Source organism: Armigeres subalbatus, chromosome 2 (genome assembly GCF_024139115.2).
Source record: "Armigeres subalbatus isolate Guangzhou_Male chromosome 2, GZ_Asu_2, whole genome shotgun sequence".
NCBI lineage: Eukaryota > Metazoa > Arthropoda > Insecta > Diptera > Culicidae > Armigeres > Armigeres subalbatus.
The window spans coordinates 153506291-153525443 of NC_085140.1; the positions used below are offsets into that span (position 1 = coordinate 153506291).

The 19153-nt window shown below is 38.6% G+C and overlaps 1 protein-coding gene across 3 annotated transcripts in view; it reads left to right on the plus strand.

Annotated features, from left to right (window-relative positions):
- Positions 1-19153, plus strand: part of LOC134215306 (uncharacterized) — a 137176-nt gene that overhangs the window by 56785 nt on the left and 61238 nt on the right. For all 3 annotated transcript variants that reach the window (XM_062694524.1, XM_062694525.1, XM_062694523.1), the window contains one exon: positions 7763-7906. In XM_062694524.1, coding sequence (XP_062550508.1) covers positions 7763-7906 — 144 coding nt within the window. The remainder of the gene's footprint in view (positions 1-7762; positions 7907-19153) is intronic.

Sequence of the window (19153 nt, forward strand, 5' to 3'; positions counted from 1 at the left end):
GTTCGGCAGGATTATGGGGATACAAATTTTGAAGATGAGAAAAGCGTTGACTTTGAAGAGGTAATAATATAAAATGCTGGTAAAATTTGGTTGAGTTTCACTAGGGCCGAGTTGGGCTAAGCATCAATCCTAGCATATTTCAAAATTATATCTGAAATTAAAGGGGAATCTATCAAATTTTTTAATGATTTGAATGGAATTTTATCAATCTTAGGCAAACCTCCTTGTTGATAGAAAAATAAACAACTCAATGGATAGTAATTATCAAGTTACATCTGAACTCTGGTCAAATTTTCAGCTAAATCAGTTCACACGCAACCGAGATCTAGATCTCCAAAGTTGACCATTTTGTGTGAAAAACGGCAAATGGGCTTTTTATTATGTAGGTCTTCTTTGAATAACAATAAAAATTACTGTTGCGGCTGTAGATTGCAAGTTCTCAACTCAAGGATGGTTTGGATAACCTAGACTATCCCAAATGAATTTCATGGGCTGACCTTCTGGGCCGTGTGATGAACGTGGTTGAACGCATACCGAAACTTTGAGTTATGTTAAACGCTATTTTAGTGTCTGTAGATCGCAAGTTGTCAACTCAACGATAGCTTGGATGACCAAGGACATCACAAAGAAAATCTCTAACATTGTTCATCATATCTACATTATTGAGAATGCATCAAATTTAATGTATAATATTGATTAGAAAAAAATAGACCAGTTAGAGCATCTTTAGTGATGTTACAGTTCTAGTTATACGTTTTCCTTGATTTACAGACTTTACAACTGTCAAAGATATAAAACGGTAATTGTATCTTCAGTAGCAGTTATAAACTGCACATGTTTTATACTTAAAAATGAAAACATGATCTTCCGATACCTAATTAAATGTAAAACTGCTGTGATGTCTGAGAAACTGATTTTTTAAGCTGATGCAGTAAGCTACTTTTGTTTTGAACAAAATAAAACTCGAGCAAATTCTGTAGCAAGCTTTAGTCTAGTCTAGTCTAGTTTACACATACACAGCCATCACTTGGAAGAATCCTGGAAAATAATAGAATCGATTATTTCTATCATATTTCTTGTCATCATTTATATTTGAAGAACATACTAGATATAATTCAAATATAAATGCAGCCAGGCCAACTGTGCAGCGTTGGTTGTTGAATATTTCTCTGATAAATCAATACTTTACTTGATTCACATTATGGCTGTAGAACGGGGACATCTCGTACCAACCGCTCCATTTATACTATTAAATGAATGATCAACCGTTGGGAGTGACTTGGCTAAGAGGATTAATGTGCACTCCTAAGACAGTTAACTTCTTGGGATGGGATACAGTTTTTATCAGGGTTCTTATATCAGGGTTCACTCACTTCGATAGTAGATGGGAGAGACTAGCGCGGGGGTGAAAAATTCATTTTCAGTGCAAAACATAAACAAACTCGGTGGCTGCCCCATATCAAAATCCAAGATGGCTGAATCATGTAATTGGCATACTGCTACACCTGCTTGTATTCACCTTGGTTTTTATTCTTGTATCCCGGCTTATATTGTACCTTGCAACAAAATGACAACTTTCGTGATCATTTTCCAAGGCTCTCATAGATGTGAAAAATTTCTCCACAGTACGAATAGCACGTGCTATCTAAGCATTCACCGCCGGAATGCACCACGTGGCGGCCAAATTTAAAAAAATATCAAAGTAGCTTTTTCCTGGAGGTATGTTTTTCTTTTTCTAGGGCCCTCCTTAGCCGTGCGGTAAGATGCGCGGCTACAAAGCAAGACCATGCTGAGGGTGGCTGCGTTCGATTCCCGGTGCCGGTCTAGACAATTTTCGGATTGGAAATTGACTCGACTTCCTTGGGCATAAAAGTATCATCGTGTTAGCCTCATGATATACGAATGCAGAAATGGTAACTTGGCTTAGAAACCTCGCAGTTAATAACTGTGGAAATGCTAATTGAATACTAAGCTGCGAGGCGGCAATATCCCAGTGGGGGATGTAATGCCAATGAAGAAGAAGATGTATCTGGCGCGTATTTTTCGTTGCAACAAAAAATGAGCAGCGGAGTAGATTTTTTTATGAGCGGTACAGTACACTAAGAAACAAAAGTATTCGCATGAATATATACAGATTTCTTTGGAAAACATGGCGAATACTTACGTCGATTAGTGTACATAAAAGCCTAGGTTCAAGCGCCATTACTCGCCCTCTGAAACGATAAAAAGAAAACAAACAAAAACGAAAGAATTAACATTAACGGGCTAAAAGGCATAGTCGACACACTGCGTATAATTTTCACGATCGCAGTCACAGGAATCAAAACACACTGGACAAGAGTCTTCTGTTTCCCGTCCTATCAGTCGTTTCAAACAACCAACCTTCCGCAGCTACTAGACTAAGCCAAAACTCAAAAACTTCTTTCTCAAGTCACCACTTCACGCACGGGGGACCTTCTTTTTCACGCACCAACACTCGGCACACGACCATACATAAACGTCGAATTGACACTTTTCCGCGATTTTCGAACAAATTAAGCCAATGCATCAGGCTTCACGGACACGAATACACACGGTCTGAGAAATGGATCGGCATGTTTTTACTAATTATTTCCAAAACTCACGAAATGTTGCAATCGATGCATACTCCGATCTTTCGTGCGGTGCGCATACCAAATTCACATAATTTCACGCCTGACCTGATCCTTACTGTACCAGTGCAAGCCGCCTCCAAATGTAGCACATTAGCAGTAACACACAGACCGCATCGTGCTTTCGTGCTGTGCGGTTCTTTACTCTCTTTGCGGAAGGAAGTTTTTAATACTACCCGAAGCTATTTTAATTTCAACAGTGCTTCTCAGCGCTATTTGTACATACTGATCCCGTTACGATCTTTGCTGGGACCCGTGCCTTCATTTTCCGTTGGATCCGTTTGCGGAAGTAAAATTCCATCGAGCGGTGGTAATCCTGCAGGAAAACTGTTCTGGGAAAGAACCTCTTAGAAGGTCACGTCTCCACACTCAGCAATGAGCATTAATAAAAACAAGAGGAAGGGGGAGTCGCTGAATTCTCCACTTTACTTACTTACTTACGGATCCTGTACACCTCCGGTGGTGCAAAGGGCCGACTTGAAAGATCTCCATCCTGAGCGTTGCCTGGCTATCGCTTTAACCTGTTGCCAGGTTAGATTTCGGTCGACTTCTTTTATTTCTTTATTGAGGCTTCGCCGCCATGAGCCTCTGGGTCTGCCTCTGCTGCGATGTCCCGCTGGGTTCCAGTCTAATGCTTGTTTACAGATTTCGTTTCCGCCCCTACGTAGAGTGTGGCCGACCCAGCCCCACTTCCGATCCCGAATTTCTGTTGCTATCGGCCTCTGGTGACAACGACGATGGAGCTCGTTGTTTGAGATCCAGTTGTGAGGCCACCAGGCCCGAATTATATACCGCAGGCATCTGTTAATGAACACCTGCAGCCGTTGAGTGTTCTCCACTGATACACACCATGTTTCGCTAGCGTATAACAGCACAGATTTCACGTTAGAGTTGAAAATTCGTATTTTGGTGCGTTCACTTATCTGCCTGTTTTTCCAGATATTTCTTAAACTCGCAAAGGCAGCCCTTGCTTTCTTGATCCGTGCGCCTATGTCGATCTTGGTACCGCCGTCCGACGCCATTTGGCTACCAAGATATTGGAAGCTTTCAACATTCTCCACTGGTTGCCCGGCTACTGTGAAACTGGAAGGAGTCACCGTGTTTACATCCAACGATTTGGTTTTGTTGACGTTGATGACTAAACCTGCCGAGGAGGAGCGCTCGGCAAGGTCGTTGAGCTTACTCTGCATGTCAGAGCGCCGTTGTGCGAGGAGTGCAACGTCATCCGCCAATTCGAAGTCGTTTAGGTACTCCATGGTTATAGGCTGCCATAACAGCCCGCGGTTTGGTTCACGGTCAATCGCACCTACCAGAATCTCATCGATTACGATGAGGAACAGTAACAGTGATAGGATACATCCTTGCCTCACACCAGCTACGACCCGGATAGGGTCGGACAGGACCCATTGTGCAGCACTCTACACGAAAAGGCCTCGTACTGTGCTTCGATGAGGCCGATGATTTTCTCAGGAACTCCCTTGCGTCTCAGGGCGCCCCACATATTCTCGTGATTGAGACGGTCGAAAGCTTTTTCGTAGTCAATGAATACCAAGTATTCATTCAATTCTCCACTTCCTTCTAAGAAACAAGGTTTCAAGACCGTCCTGCCAAATCGCGGAAAAAATAGAAGGAAGCTGGAGACTTCAGATATCCCTTCTAAATCTAACAATCAAAATAATTCATCTCCTATCGAACTGAGCAACCAGTTCGATTTGATTCATGACGAAATTGAGCAAATCGAATCTACCTCTAGCCCAGGTGATTCGATCCATGCGAAAAAGCAAAGGAGTCTGCCAATTGTGGTATATGTTGCCGTGTTTTCTGGCTTTAGGAATGAGATTTTGAGTAACCTTCAGGGGATCACGGTTTCTTTTCAGATTTCCAGGAAGGGTGTCTGCCGCGTTTTGCCGGGATCCTTTGACGATCGCAAACGTCTTCTTCAGTATTTAACTGAGAAGCGCCATAAATTCTTCACATACGACGACAAAACTGAGCGATTGTTCAAAGTCGTCTTGAAAAGCCTCCCCAGTGATGATAAATCACTGGATGAGATTAAAATTAAAATTGATCAATTACTTGGATTTTCACCAGTCCAAGTAATTAAGATGAAAAAGAAATCTCGCTCTGGTACTTCCCAGTGAAGTATTTCTCAAGAATTTTATTTAGTTCACTTTAACAAAAGACTCCATACCCATGATTTGCATACCCATTCTTCAATGGAAAATAACTTTCGTTCTGACGATTCAGGCAGCATGTCCGCTTCCGACTTTGGTTTTCTAAATGAACAATTGCATCACATGATTGATGCAATGGTCAAAGCAAATGCCATACCTGAAGCTGTTCAGGTTGGTATCAAATTTACTCAAACAAATGTTATTGGACTTCGTTTTAATGGATCCAAATAATTCTTTTAAAATTTTAAATTGGAATGCCCGGTCTTTAAAGGGTAAGGAAAATAAATTATTCACCTTTCTATCCGTTCATAATGTGCACATTGCCATTATAACTAAACATATTTAAATCCTGGTATTTTCATCAAAAAAAAGATCCAAATTATTTTATTTACCGAAATGATCGTCTTGACAACGCCTGTGGTGGGGTCGCCATTGTCATTAATAGACGTATCAAACATAAATTATATTCTTCGTTTGAAACCAAAGTTTTCGAAACCTTGGGAGTTTCTGTTGAAACAAATTTTGGACAATTCTCTTTTATTACTGCATACTTGCCTTTCCAGTGCAATGGGCAGCAAAGGAATTTGTTGAGATCTGATCTTCAAATTCTAACTCGCAACAAATTCAAATTTTTCATAATTGGTAACTTCAATGCCAAACACCGTTCATGGAATAATGCCCAAAGCAATTCCAATGGTAAAGTTTTATTTGAAGATTGTTCAGCGGGATATTATACTATTCAATATTCCAATGGACTGACTTGTTTTTCATCCACTCGAAATCCTTCAACAATTGATTTAGTTTTAACGGATTCAAGTCAGCTGTGTGGCCAATTAGTAACTCATGCTGACTTTGACTCTGATCACCTTCCTGTGAAATTTGAAATCTTACAAGAAGCCATTAACAATCCAATCAGCTCTACTTATCATAGAGCTGATTGGGATTTATATCAAACGTATATCGATAGGAATTTTGATGTAAATATTCCTCTTGATACCAAAAGTAATATTGATAATGCTATCGTATCTTTGACAAATTTAATTGTCGAAGCCAGAGGCATTGCAATTCCTAGATGTGAAATTAAATTCAACTCCATTATTATTGACGACGATCTTCTGCTACTGATCCTTCTTTAAAATGTGAGGCGAAGGCAATACCAAAGAACTCGCGATCCCGCGTTGAAAGTTATTTTGCGAGATTTGCAAAATGAAATTAAAAAACGTTTCGCTTTTCTGAGAAATACCAACTTTGAGAACAATGTCTCCCAATTTCAAACCCTTTTGGAATTTTCAAAAACTTGCTCAGCAGTTCGAGAGTGCTCATAATTTTAGTCTAGGTCTCACTAGTCCAATTGAGAATCAGGTTACACGGAGCTTCGAAGACATTCTCAATCAAGGGAATGTTTTTGACCCTTCGTTGGGAACTAATTTGGATGAAGTGAGATCTATTACTAGAAAATTTAAAAATATGAAAACACCGGGTGATGATGGTATTTTCTACATACTTATCAAAAAACTTCCTGAGAGCTCTTTATCCTTTTTGGAAAATTTATTTAACAAATGTTTTCAATTTGCATACTTTCCAGATAAATGGAAAAACGCCAAAGTGGTTCTAATTTTGAAGCCGGACAAAAATAGCACTAGCCGAAACCAAAAAAGTAGAAGGTTATATTAAAGACACAACCGCAAATTGAACGTGGAATTCCGTATAGTTCGATAGAGGATGCGTCTGTCAAAGGCATCTTTAGTAATGTTACAGTTATAGTTATATTTATTTTACGAGTCTTACTTTTATAACTGTCAAAAATATAAAACAAGAAATGCATCTTCAGTAGCAGTTATAAGCTGCACAATGCACATGTTTTATACTGGAAAACGAAAAAAATATCTTCCGAGGCCAAATCAAATGTCAAATTGTTATGCTGTCGATGAAACAGTATTTTTTATAGCTGATGACGTCATTTTCTATTGTTTCGAACGAAATAAAACTCGAGTACATTCTGTTGCAAATTCGTGCAAAAATACAACTGGGTAGTATTCCAGTTATAAATTTTTAAACGAAACTGTTCGAATTTTTAAAACTACAACGTCTGTTGAAGATGGCATTTTTACAGTTTCAATTTCATTTTCTAACTCCCATACAATTTATAACTCTACTAAAGATGCCCTTGGGTTTTTATTTACCTTAAGATTAAAAACTCAGGCATGGCCTATTGGCAGTACCAGTTGTAAAAGATCACTTATCATTGATTTTTTTTTTCAACTTTCGGTCTCCTCCGGAATCTCCGGATAGGTAATCATACGCCTTTGATCGCAAGGTTAGCTGAAGACCCCGTTTTGCATCATTATTGCGCCTAAAAACCACGATTCCACCATTGTTGAATGCAACTTGTTACGAGATGGCTGGTTAAGAATATGTATGAGTCATGTCATGTCTATTTAAACGAAATGTTCTTAAAAACTATCCACAAAATGCGTGGTTTCAAAAATATTTGTGATGCCCTTTGCTGCATAAAAACAAAAATTGAATTGTTTTACCTCTCAATTTATGTAACCTGCTGTCCATTATCAACGATAAAAGTCAGCCACATCATCTATTTGGCATGCATCCAATATTTTTATTTTCCAGATCACGATTATCTATCGTTATCGCGCGCCCACCAGCTGCCACTTGCAATTTGCCATAAAAATGTCCATAAAATTTGAATTAAATCAATGTAGTTGCATTTTACTGCTTTCCGGTCATGCACCGCGACCGAAGTGTGGGAGTGTGAAAGGCGCTAAAGGAAACGACATTATTCACGAATTGATTGATTCATTTTTCGCCGCTACATTTATTTCCCATCGTCGCAGACCCACTACGTCAACGTGATACTTATTTATTACTCGTTTTCTTATTCCTGTTTTCCACTCTTCTTCTCTCTTCTCCCGTTCACAGCCAAAGGAATGTACGTCGGAGCCCCGTGCGAATTTACGTGCCACGCCAAGCTGCATCACGTGTACTGTGATCCTTCCTCCAATACGTGCAGCTGTGAGAAGGATTACGTAGTGCTGATTGGAATACTGAGAGGATGTGCCAAGCGTAAGTTTGCCCAGCCTTGTCGCCACACTAAGCCTCCCTTAGATAATTACACTGTTAGCTCTGGATGCACAGTGATCGGTAGTGAGCATGAGCATGAGCATGATTGACCGCCCACGGTTGCTGCTCCGTTATTGCCAGGTCAGCTGTAATTACACAGAGAACCAACAGATGAAGTTTGGGACTAACATCATCTTCAATGTGTAAGAACTGGTGACCCAAAATAAGCAATACCAGCGCCGGCCGTGTCCGAATGCAGGTCAATTGAGGAATAGGTAGGATAATGTTGACATGATTCTCGCTTTGATAGAAGCCGACGAGTCATCTGCACTTCCACGAGAAATCACTGGGATGTTGGATATATGGGGTAGGAAGTGTGGCAGGGTTCGTTTTGGTAAACGGTATGCCGTGTATAGCGTGTAGTTTGATCGATAAAAACAAAACTAATAATTTTAATTTAAGGCCGCACAAAGCAGAACAAAATTTCGGTGACCGGCTGATCGTTCTGCTTACCGCACAAAGCAAAACAAAGTTTCGATGACCGGCCGATCGTTCTGCTTCCCGAAGAAAACATGTCTGGACGCGATCTAAACTTTAACTTTCTAATTAATTTACTCACCCGCACTACGGAGAACAAAATTTCGGTGATCAGTCGATCGTTCTGCTTACCGCACAAAGCAGAACACAATTTGCATGACCGGCTGATCGTTCTGCTTAATGAAGAAAACATGGACGCGATCTACGATCGTTCTACGTCCTACAAAACACGAACAAACCTGCACTGTTTATTTCACTTTATTATTCATTTACTCACCCGCACAACAGAACCGGACATTTAGATAATTGCGGGATCATTTTATGTCCAATACAAAGCACATAAAAACGGATTGTGTCATTTTCTTGTATTTTTTTTTCTAACCAGCACTCAGAATCTGACATTTCGATAACTGCGCGGTTGTTCTGCGTCCAACACGAAAAAGCTTGCACTCACATGTTACATCAAGAAAATTAAAAAAAAATAATAATAAAAGGGTGGAGATCAAGTGTGTCCAGTTTTTCCAATTATATGATGAGAATTATAAAAATATAACAGAAATGCACAAGCAACAAGTACAAATTTTGAATAAAATATAATATTGAACATGAGAGCCATTTTATTTTATATAAAAACATTTTAATTTAAGCAAGAAGTAGTGATTAATTTCAAATAACTATGATTCTGAACTGGTGACAGAAATATAAAGTTAAGCTTTTCATCAGAGGTTGCAGAAAAATTAATAAGCCAAATGAACAAGACAGTTGATACAGAATCCAATTTCGGTGAAAATTCCTGGGGGGTTCCGGGTCTACTATTAATTTATATTTCATTGACAATGTGATAGATGAAATATAAATTAAAAGGTGTTGCCTTTCTTTCACGTTGACCATAAAATTGCATTAGTTTGCAGATATCTGACTAATTTTACAGATTGTATAACATCATATTATTATTATCGTCTTTATTTAAGAGGTTTTCAGCCCTTGGCTGGCTCACCTCTGGAGCTAAAACATCTTAACTATTTGTACAATATTTAACTGATCTTCTGTTAATTCAAGTTATATTTACTGTTTTATCTATAGATATTATGTCTTGAATATTTCCACCATTACCGATTTTTCATTCATTGTAAAAATACTAAACTACACACATTAAACAAATATATTTCAAAAATAAAACGAGCAAATCGCAGAACAACTATATATTGCTCACTAATATCAAAAACAAATTTAAATTGCGAAATTATTTTAAAATGTATTATTAAAAAATTATAGACAGTAAGAAACGAGCCAGCCGAGGGCTACACTGCCGCGATCTGAAAAAGTGACGCCAAATTACAACATACATGTTTTACATTTTTCTGTTAAATAACTCGAAGAGTACAACTTGATAACACCATTTTTGCAATATGACACACGTCACTTCTTCAGTCTACGGCAGTCTCTATAATAAAGACAATAATAATAATGATCATCGAAAGTACTCGGTCTGAAGGAGGCTTGGGCCTTCTAGAGAACTTGCAAAATTCATAGCAAAGTAATAACCAAAATTTCATTAAAAACAACTTTTTCAAAGTATTTAAATTTAAAACTTGTATAGAATAAAAAGAAAAGCACGATGTCCTCATTCATTGGACAACTATGCGGTTACAGTCAGTATAGCTTTCTTGAAGAAGTTTAGTTGAGGAAAATCTATATACATAAAAATGAATTTCTGTCTGTCTGTGCCTTATAGACTCGGAAACTACTGAACCGATCGACGTGAAAATTTGTATGTAGAGGTTTTTGGGGCCGGGGAAGGTTCTTAAGATGGTTCGAGACCCCTCCCCGCTTTGGAAAGGGGGGCTCCCATACAAATGAAACATCAATTTCTTCATAACTCGAGATCTAATCAGAAAATAAATCAATTTTAGGCGAAACGAAGTTCGTCGGGTCTGCTAGTAGATAATAAATTACAAATATTGAACTCTTCAAAAGTATACTAGTGAATACACGGAGGATCAAAAAAATACCCAAATACTACATTTAAACATGAATTGGCCATTATTGGCCGATATCACAGGTTCTCCATAATCTGGACAATTGAAAATTGCCAAAAAAATATCACAGTACTCCATCTAAAAGCGATCTTGGCTCAAAAAAAAATAGTACCATGGAAGCATTGTCGCGCTACATAAATGTGCATTTTAATCCCAACCACCTTGATTATAGCCCTAACATTCAGTAACTTGAGATTGATATACAATTAAATGCCATATATACATTATTCTCAGTGACAATTAGATGATGGATCTTTGACATCAAGACAGTATCCATCACGTGATAAAGCTTGTAGTCTGAATAACAAATAAAACAATACACATTATTCAAAGTAAAACTGTAAAAAAATTAAAAAAAATACAACCACGACGAATATGGGAAACCTGGTTTGGCAGCTTTTGAAGCCTAAACTTTCCTTGTGAATCGAAAAACGATACAGGCGAATTTCAGAAAGGTTGTGCTTGGACATAATGCTAGTAATTAAACAACGTCTCCCAAAGCTGTCATTTCTCTTCAAAAGATGGACGATTAGGTGTCGATCTACGTGCTTCATTGAAAGCTCTACCATTTTTTTACCAAACACTTAAAAACTCAATTTTAGATAATAAAACATGTAACTGGAAACGGCTCACCGCATATAATCTGGAAATAGTGATCTCCAACCTCCCGGGAGTAATTTTCTCTAGTGCAGCAGCTTTCTACTTCTCCATTTGGTATCGGAAGACGTGCCGTGTGCTCAGCTGCTCTACGCACTTTTCATCTGCTTCCACAAATTTCACGTTAACATTTTTTGAAAATGTAAAAAAATCGGAAGAAAAATCAGGATTTTCCTCTGGATGCACAGTGATCGGTAGTTGGGAAAAACTCAGATAATCCCACCTTGCGGTGACAGTGCCTTTGCCTTGCATTATAGAATATAATGAAGAAATGTACATAAAGTGGTAGAAATAGCATTTAATAGGGATACTAGGGTATTCAATCATGGTTTGGACTAGTGCAAAACCGTACCATAGTTTAAACCATTTTAAAATGAGCCAAAATAAATATTATATTTTTGGTTGCAAATCAACCTAAAACAGCATAAACCCAATTTTTTTTTACACGTGTGGTATTCATTAATTTCTCACTTAACCTGAACTTTCACTGCTTTTTATACACCACCTGAATTTTCTTTGATTATTTGTAATTTTTTTCGTGGGTTTAACTCATAGGTTCATTGATGCTAAAGGTTTTAATCGATTAAAACCCATACGTGTGTAAAAAAATAACTGAGTGTATAGGGTAAATGATCCAATAGTGAAGGAACTAAGCACGTTCCAACACTATTTATTTTCTTAGAATCAAACGAAATTTCAATTCGCTTACCTTGGATATATATTCGAAAGCGTTCACCATATATTTTATTGGAAAAATGCTTCCGTCGCATGTATTTCATGTATTCTGTCCTGAAATAATAACTTCAATTATTGGTACACTGTTCCAATAGTTGTGGTATTTTTTAATTCGTGTTCCTATAGCTGCGAATCCCACTGTTTTCTTACGGGACTCGCAACTATGAGAACACTACCGCAACTATTGGTGCACAGGCAAAAATTTAGTAAGGTATTTGCTAGATATTTACCAGTTTTTGAAGATATTCAATGCTGTTTTCACATGCTTCGTATACTGCACATGATCTCATAGTTGACGTAACAACCATTGTACTTTCGCACGTATTTCGAATAATTTAGGGACAATCATCACATACTTAAAACATTTCAACTCGTAAGCACTTAAATGAGGTCTTGGACAAGCAACGTATCGATGTTGTAACGGTCGAGCTACTTTAGTAAACGTGTAATAAATTAAATTCGTTGAAATTTCGAATGGTTGATACGTCAACTATGAAACCATGGGCAGTATATTGACACACCGTTTTATCATTGGACGTAATGCGTTGCTGCGTTTGATTCGTAGATTTAACACACACTGTACTACCACAACTATAGGAACACCCACGACTATCGGATCGTTTGCCCTATAGCATAATTAGATAAAACTTAATAAATAGTAATTTAAGTAGTAGCAGTGATATAAAATCTCCCTGAATTTCCCTAATTTTCCCCAACCAATGGCACAAAAATCAGCGAGATTAATATATTAAAAAAATCCACTTTTACCAAGAATGTATTGACGTTATTGGTAAACTGCGAAAACTTTTATGAGTAGTTTAATGTGTAACATTTTCACAAGGTTCAAAATAATTATGATTTGAACAAATACGTACCACGGTTTGAACTTATAAATGCTAAAGGATTCCGTTGATATCCAGTGAGAGTGCAGCATATATCTTGCTGTAGCACTTAGTTCACGTTTCGAATCTGAAATTATAAAGAGATAGATAGGTAGGTAGATAGATAGAATGATGGAAATTTGTATAACGATGTTGCCAATGTTGCCAAAGACAGCAACTTTGAAAATTCACGATTTACTGCAGATTGGAAAAAGAATTTATGTAATACCGTTTCATAATACCTGATTTGACAGTTCATGTTTAAGTGAGGAAACGACCTACTTACCATACCCACAAAATGAGTGCTTTAATAACCATTGTAGCACTCCAAATGAATTGCATAATAACAACTCATTGGTCATTATAGTCATAATGGTCATTATAGCACCCATTTCATTGATATGGAAAAGTAGGCCATTTAAGAAATCAAGAACGAACTGTAAAACCAAGTACACTGAAGTTGGTTTTTACGCGGAAGATACGTTTCGCGTAAATCAAAACCGCGTAAACCCCATACACCGCGTAAAAAACGACTTTCAATCAAAAATCGAGTTTCGCTATTTTCACGCGTACCAAAGGTCTGTCGACCTGATTCAAATATTTCACATGCTCCTTGTGCTACATAGAATAGAATGTCTACGAAGAATAACTTCTTGACCATCCAAGAAATTCCTGGAATAAAACCTTTTGATCTAAACACGTAACCAAAGGTCTGTCGACCTGTTTCAAATATGGGTTGTATGACATTCGCCAGAAAGTCATTCGCCAGAAGGCTTTTTGTCAGAATCAATTTGCCAGATTAGACCATTCCCCAGAAAGCCGTTTGCCCGAATGCACCATTCCCGTCACGTCATGCACGTCATGCACTTTTGGCATAACTGTGGACAGCGTCAAAAGGGAGGGTAATTTCGCATTCATAACATTTTTTCTTGTTGTTGTTTTTTAGTTGTTTGCTAGTGAGGAATATAATTAATAACATATTTGAAAAGACGTAACTTTTTCGAAGAAAGCATACATAAGTCGGATATAGCCGCTTGCTTGGATCAAAGCAATGGTGGATGTGATCCTTTCTTCAAAAATAATCGCTTGCTCTGATTAAAGCAATGGTTGATGTGACTCCTTCTTTAAAAGCAGGCACTTTCTCGGATAAACGCAATGGTACATGTTATCTCTTCTTTAAAAATAGACGTTTGTCAGGATTAAAGCCCAGATTGTCCAGATTAAGGTAATGGTGAATGTGATGTCTTCTTTAAAAGCAGGCGCTTGCCCGGATTAAGGCAGTGGTGGATGTGATCCTTTTTTTTCAAGTAGGCGTTTGCCGGGATTAATGTAATGGAAGATGTGATTTTTTTTAAAGTAGGCGCTTGCCCGGATTAAATCAATGGTGGATGTGATCCTTTCTTGAAAAATAGGCGTTTGTCAGGATTAAGGCAATGGAAAGGTAGAAGTCGCTTTTCCGGATTAAGGCGTTTGCCAGGATTAAATCAATGGTGGATATGATTCCTTCTTCAAAAGACGGAGCTCTTTCGGATCAAGGCGATTGTGGATGTAATTCCTTCTTTACAAATAAGCGCTTGCTCGGATTGAAGCAATGGTGTATGTGATCGGCTTCTTTAAAAATAGACGTTTGCCAGGATAAAAGCAATGGTGGATATGATCCCTTCTTCAAAAGAAAGCGCTTGTTCAGATTAAGGCAATGGTGGATGTAATTCCTTCTTTATTAGTAAGCGCTTGCGCGGATAAACGCAATGGTGAAAAATCCCTTCTTTAAAATAAGGTGCTTGCTCGGATTAAGATAATGGTGAATGTGATATCTTCTTTAAAAGCAGTCGCTGGATACCCCCTAAAAAGTAGGCGTTTTGTGGGATTATTGTAATGGAAGATGTGATTCCTTCTTTCAAAGTAGGCGCTTGCCTTGCCGTTTGGCAGGAATAAAGCAAGGGTGGATGCGATCCATTTTTTATAAAAAGGCGCTTGCTCCGATTAAGGCAAGGGTAGGTGCTATCCAGGGGTTAGGCAAAATGATTGAGATAGGCAAAATTTGGCCCAAATTCAAATCCTTATAACTTTTTGAAAAATTGATGTAATTGGACAAAACTGGAAGCATTCGACGACAAATTTAGTCAAGATTTAGGAACATGTATGGTCAGGAATACTGGCCACCGGACACCGGAGATGTTCCGGATTTTCGGAGGCCATGTCAAAAACACATTTTTTCTGCCGCTCGTATTTTTGTATGGTTTGAAGTTACATCGATTACCACTTTTTTCATAGAAACTAGATCTTATTGAAAATTGAATGCGGGTGGTTGCGCTAAGATCCGTTGAAGAACATCCTAGATATGGTCATTTCAGTTTCAAAACATCCTAGATATGGTCATTTCAGTAAACCTGTTTCCGGATACTATGGTCAATTATGTATATCCTTCCAACCACGTATATATTATCCGGCACCATATCAATATTGGCATCAAACTTCAAGATTTTTCATGGAGATGCTTCAGGAAGCATATTCAGGACGATCAGTTGCCCTGATCACTCTGTAGTAGGTTCCAGGTGCCCCGGAGGAAGTGGCCAATTTGAAAAACGTTCAAAACCCTATCAGTATGGGTATCAAACTTCAAGATTTTTCATAAAGATGCTTCAGGAAGCATATTCAGGACGATCAGTTGCCCTGATCACTCTGTAGTAGGTTCCAGGTGCCCCGAGGGAAGTGGCCAATTTGAAAAACTTTCAAAACCCTTCAATATGGGTATCAAACTACAAGATTTTTCATGAAGATGCTTCAGGAAGCATATTCAGGACAATCAGTTGCCCAGATCACTCTGTAGTAGGTTCCAGGTGCCCCGGAGGAAGTGGCCAATTTGAAAAACGTTCAAAACCCTATCAATATGGGTATCAAACTTCAACATTTTTAATGGAGATGCTTCAGGAAGCATATTCAGGACGATCAGTTGCCCTGATCACTCTGTAGTAGGTTCCAGGTGCCCCGAGGGAGGTGGCCAATTTGAAAAACGTTCAGAACCCTATCAATATGGGTATCAAACTACAAGATTGTTCATGGAGATGCTTCAAGAAGCATATTCAGGACGATCAGTTGCCCTGACCACTCTGTAGTAGGTTCCAGGTGCCCCGGGGGAAATGGCCAATTTGAAAAAGTTCAGAACCCTATCAATATGGGTATCAAACTTCAAATTTTATATGGAGATGCTTCAGGAAGCTTATTCAGAACGATCAGTTGCCCTGACCACTCTGAAGTAGGCTCCAGGTGCCCCGGGGGAAGTGGCCAATTTGAAAAACGTCCGGAACCATATCAATATGGGTATCAAACTTCAAGATTTTTTGAGGTGATACTTTAAAATGCATTTTAGAACCAGCAGCTGCCATGACCACTCTGTAATAGGTTTCAGGTGCCCCGGGGAAGTGGCAAATGTCTAGAACCATATCAATATGAGTTTCAGACAAGATTTTTAAAAGCTGATACTTTTAATGCATTTAAGAACTAGAAGCTGCCATGACCGCTCTGTAGTATGCACCAGGTGTCCCAAAGACAGTGGCCAATTTGCAAAATTTTCGAAACCATATCAAAATGAGCATCAAAGTTCAAAGCTTTTCATGGAGATGTTTTTGAACTCTCCTCTCCTCTCCTCTTATATCTTCAAGTTATGGCAAAATGTCTACTTTTAAAGAAGGAATCATATCTACAATTGATATGACTCTTTCTTTAAAAGTAGACATTTTGCCTAGACTTGAAGATATGACTTCTTCAATGAAAGCAAATAGTCGTCTAGTATGAATTAAAGTGATCTTGTCCAATTGGGTTTTCAATGGGGTATTGACATTATTCATTTATTTAGTTAACATCTAAACAGATAACACTGAATCAACAATTTCTCTCTTGTTGATTGTTCGTTGCTTATGATTTTTTAAAGGCTGGCTTGCAGGGCCTGACACCAAACCCCCTAAATTTCCGGAGGACCATTCCTCCTTATTTCCGGTGGACCATGGTGCACAGTTTCACTTAGAGTCCCTCGCTGGCACTCGGACGATGGTCAGCCGCCCCTAACATGGAGAACAGACGCTGTTGTGAGCCGATCCTGACATGGAGAACAGACGCTCAATAAGATTTGCACCTCCGGAGAGGAGCAAACCCCCCCTTCCCTGTCAGCATACGACCATAGTTCCCACCGGTGTTGGTTACCCGATCTTCCCTAAGGTTGCTCGTATCCCGGCCAGCACCGCGGGGATGTAGGGATAGGAGTTGCTGGGTAAGAGGCTAAGGACCGCGAGATGGGGTCTATTTTATTCCTTCAGGTACGCGAAGTACCAATGGTACGCTTTACCCAGCATTTGCCGTGCCATTGAGATTATTACACATCTTGAATCTATCATGGAAATTGGGTCTAAATCCAAAATATCATGAACTCTGGTGCACGTGAAATATTTTGAATCAATTTCGAAAAACCTATTGATTTCGCGTATTGAACTCCCCTAGCATGATTTTACTATGGATCAACCTGTGAGCTAACTGCCAGGCAGTTAGATTTTCAAAAAACTTTTAAAATGAACAAATTTAGGGTCTATGGGTGAGAAAAAAATATGTTGTGACTCATAAAAAGGTGTGAAAAATTGCTTTCTTAATATAATTCTTTTTCTATTCTTTAGGCATAAATTATAATCGGAATTTCCAGTTTTACTATTTCTGGGGAATGGTACTTTCTGGCAAATGATCTATTCTGGGGAATGGCTTTCTGGCATATGGTCCATTCTAGCAAATGGGTTTCTGGCAAAAATCATTCTGGCAAATTGATTCTGGCAAATGGTTTTCTGGCAAATGTCATACAATCCAAATATGGTACATACTCCTTGTGCTACATAGAATAGAATGTCTACGAAGAATAACTTCTTGACCATCCAAGAAATTCCTGGAATAAAACCTTTTGATCTAAACACGTAACCAAAGGTCTGTCGACCTGTTTCAAATATGGTGCATGCTCCTTGTGCTACATAGAAAAAATTGTACAAAGCATAACTTCTTGGCTATTTAATAAATTCCTGGAGTAAGGCCTTTTGATCCACACGCGTAACCAAAGGTCTGTCGACCTGTTTCATATATGGTGCATGATGTTTCCTTGTGGTACATAGAATAGAATTTGTATAAAGCATAGATTCTTGGCCATTCACGAATCTCCTGAAGTAAGGCCTTGTGGGCCCTCCTTAGCCGTGCGGTAAGATGCGCGGCTACAAAACAAGACCATGCTGAGGGTGGCTGGTTCGATTCACTTTGCCACAAAAGTATCATCATGTTAGCCTCATGATATACGAATGCAGAAATGGTAACTTGGCTTAGAAACCTCGCAGTTAATAACTGTGGATATGCTTAATGAACACAAAGCTGCGAGGCGGCAATGTCCCAGTGGGGGATGTAATGCCAATGAAGAAGAAAAAGAAGAAGAAGGCCTTTTGATCTACACGCGTAACCAAAGGTCTGTCGACCTGTTTCAAATATTGGACAAGCCCCTTGTGGTAATTAGAATAGAATATGTAGAAAGCATAACTTCTTGGCCATCCAAGACATTCCTGGAGTAAGGCCTTTTGATCTACACACGTAACCAAAGGTCTGTCGACCTGTTTCAAATATGGTGCATGCTCCTTGGGCTACATAGAAAAAAAAATCATAACTTCTTGGCTGTTTAATAAATTCCTGGAGTAAGGTTTTTTGATCTACCAAAGGTAACCAAAGGTCTCTTAACCCGTTTCATATAAGGTGCATGCTCCTTGTAGTACATGGAATAGAATATGTCACAGCATAACTTCTTGGCTATTGAAAAAAAATCAAAAGAAAAACTACATCGGTCCTCGACTCCGAGACCGACTGCCACAGCAAGTGCTGGGCAAATACTCAGTGCAGTACTGGAATTTCTCATTTTCAATGAAAGATGTCACGCGATGTTTACATATCTGCCCCTTTCAATATCTATAGAAACGCGAAGGATGAATGGCAAGCTACAAAAATCTCAAAAAATATTTGTTCCGTGACAGGGCATAAAAGTGTGCAATATCTGCTTTATTTTTGTGTTTATTACCACTTTCAACTCGGTGAATTAAAGGAATATGATTAATTTATCGACTAGTCACTATTCTTTGCATATATCTATTAAAATAGCTTAGAAATTTAAATTTTAAAATAAAGCACAACATCCTTTCATGCGAAATTGATCAAAGAACCCACGATTCTTTCATTTGGTCGCCTGAAATAGAAAAAGGCGCTTTGCTCTCTGTCTTATGACGATCACGACTTATTCCAGTACTGACTCAGTGGTTAAGATTCAACTGTGTTACTTTTATGGCTTCTTCTTGTTTTCCTCTCCAAAGGAACACGGAGACCCACCCATAACGTGA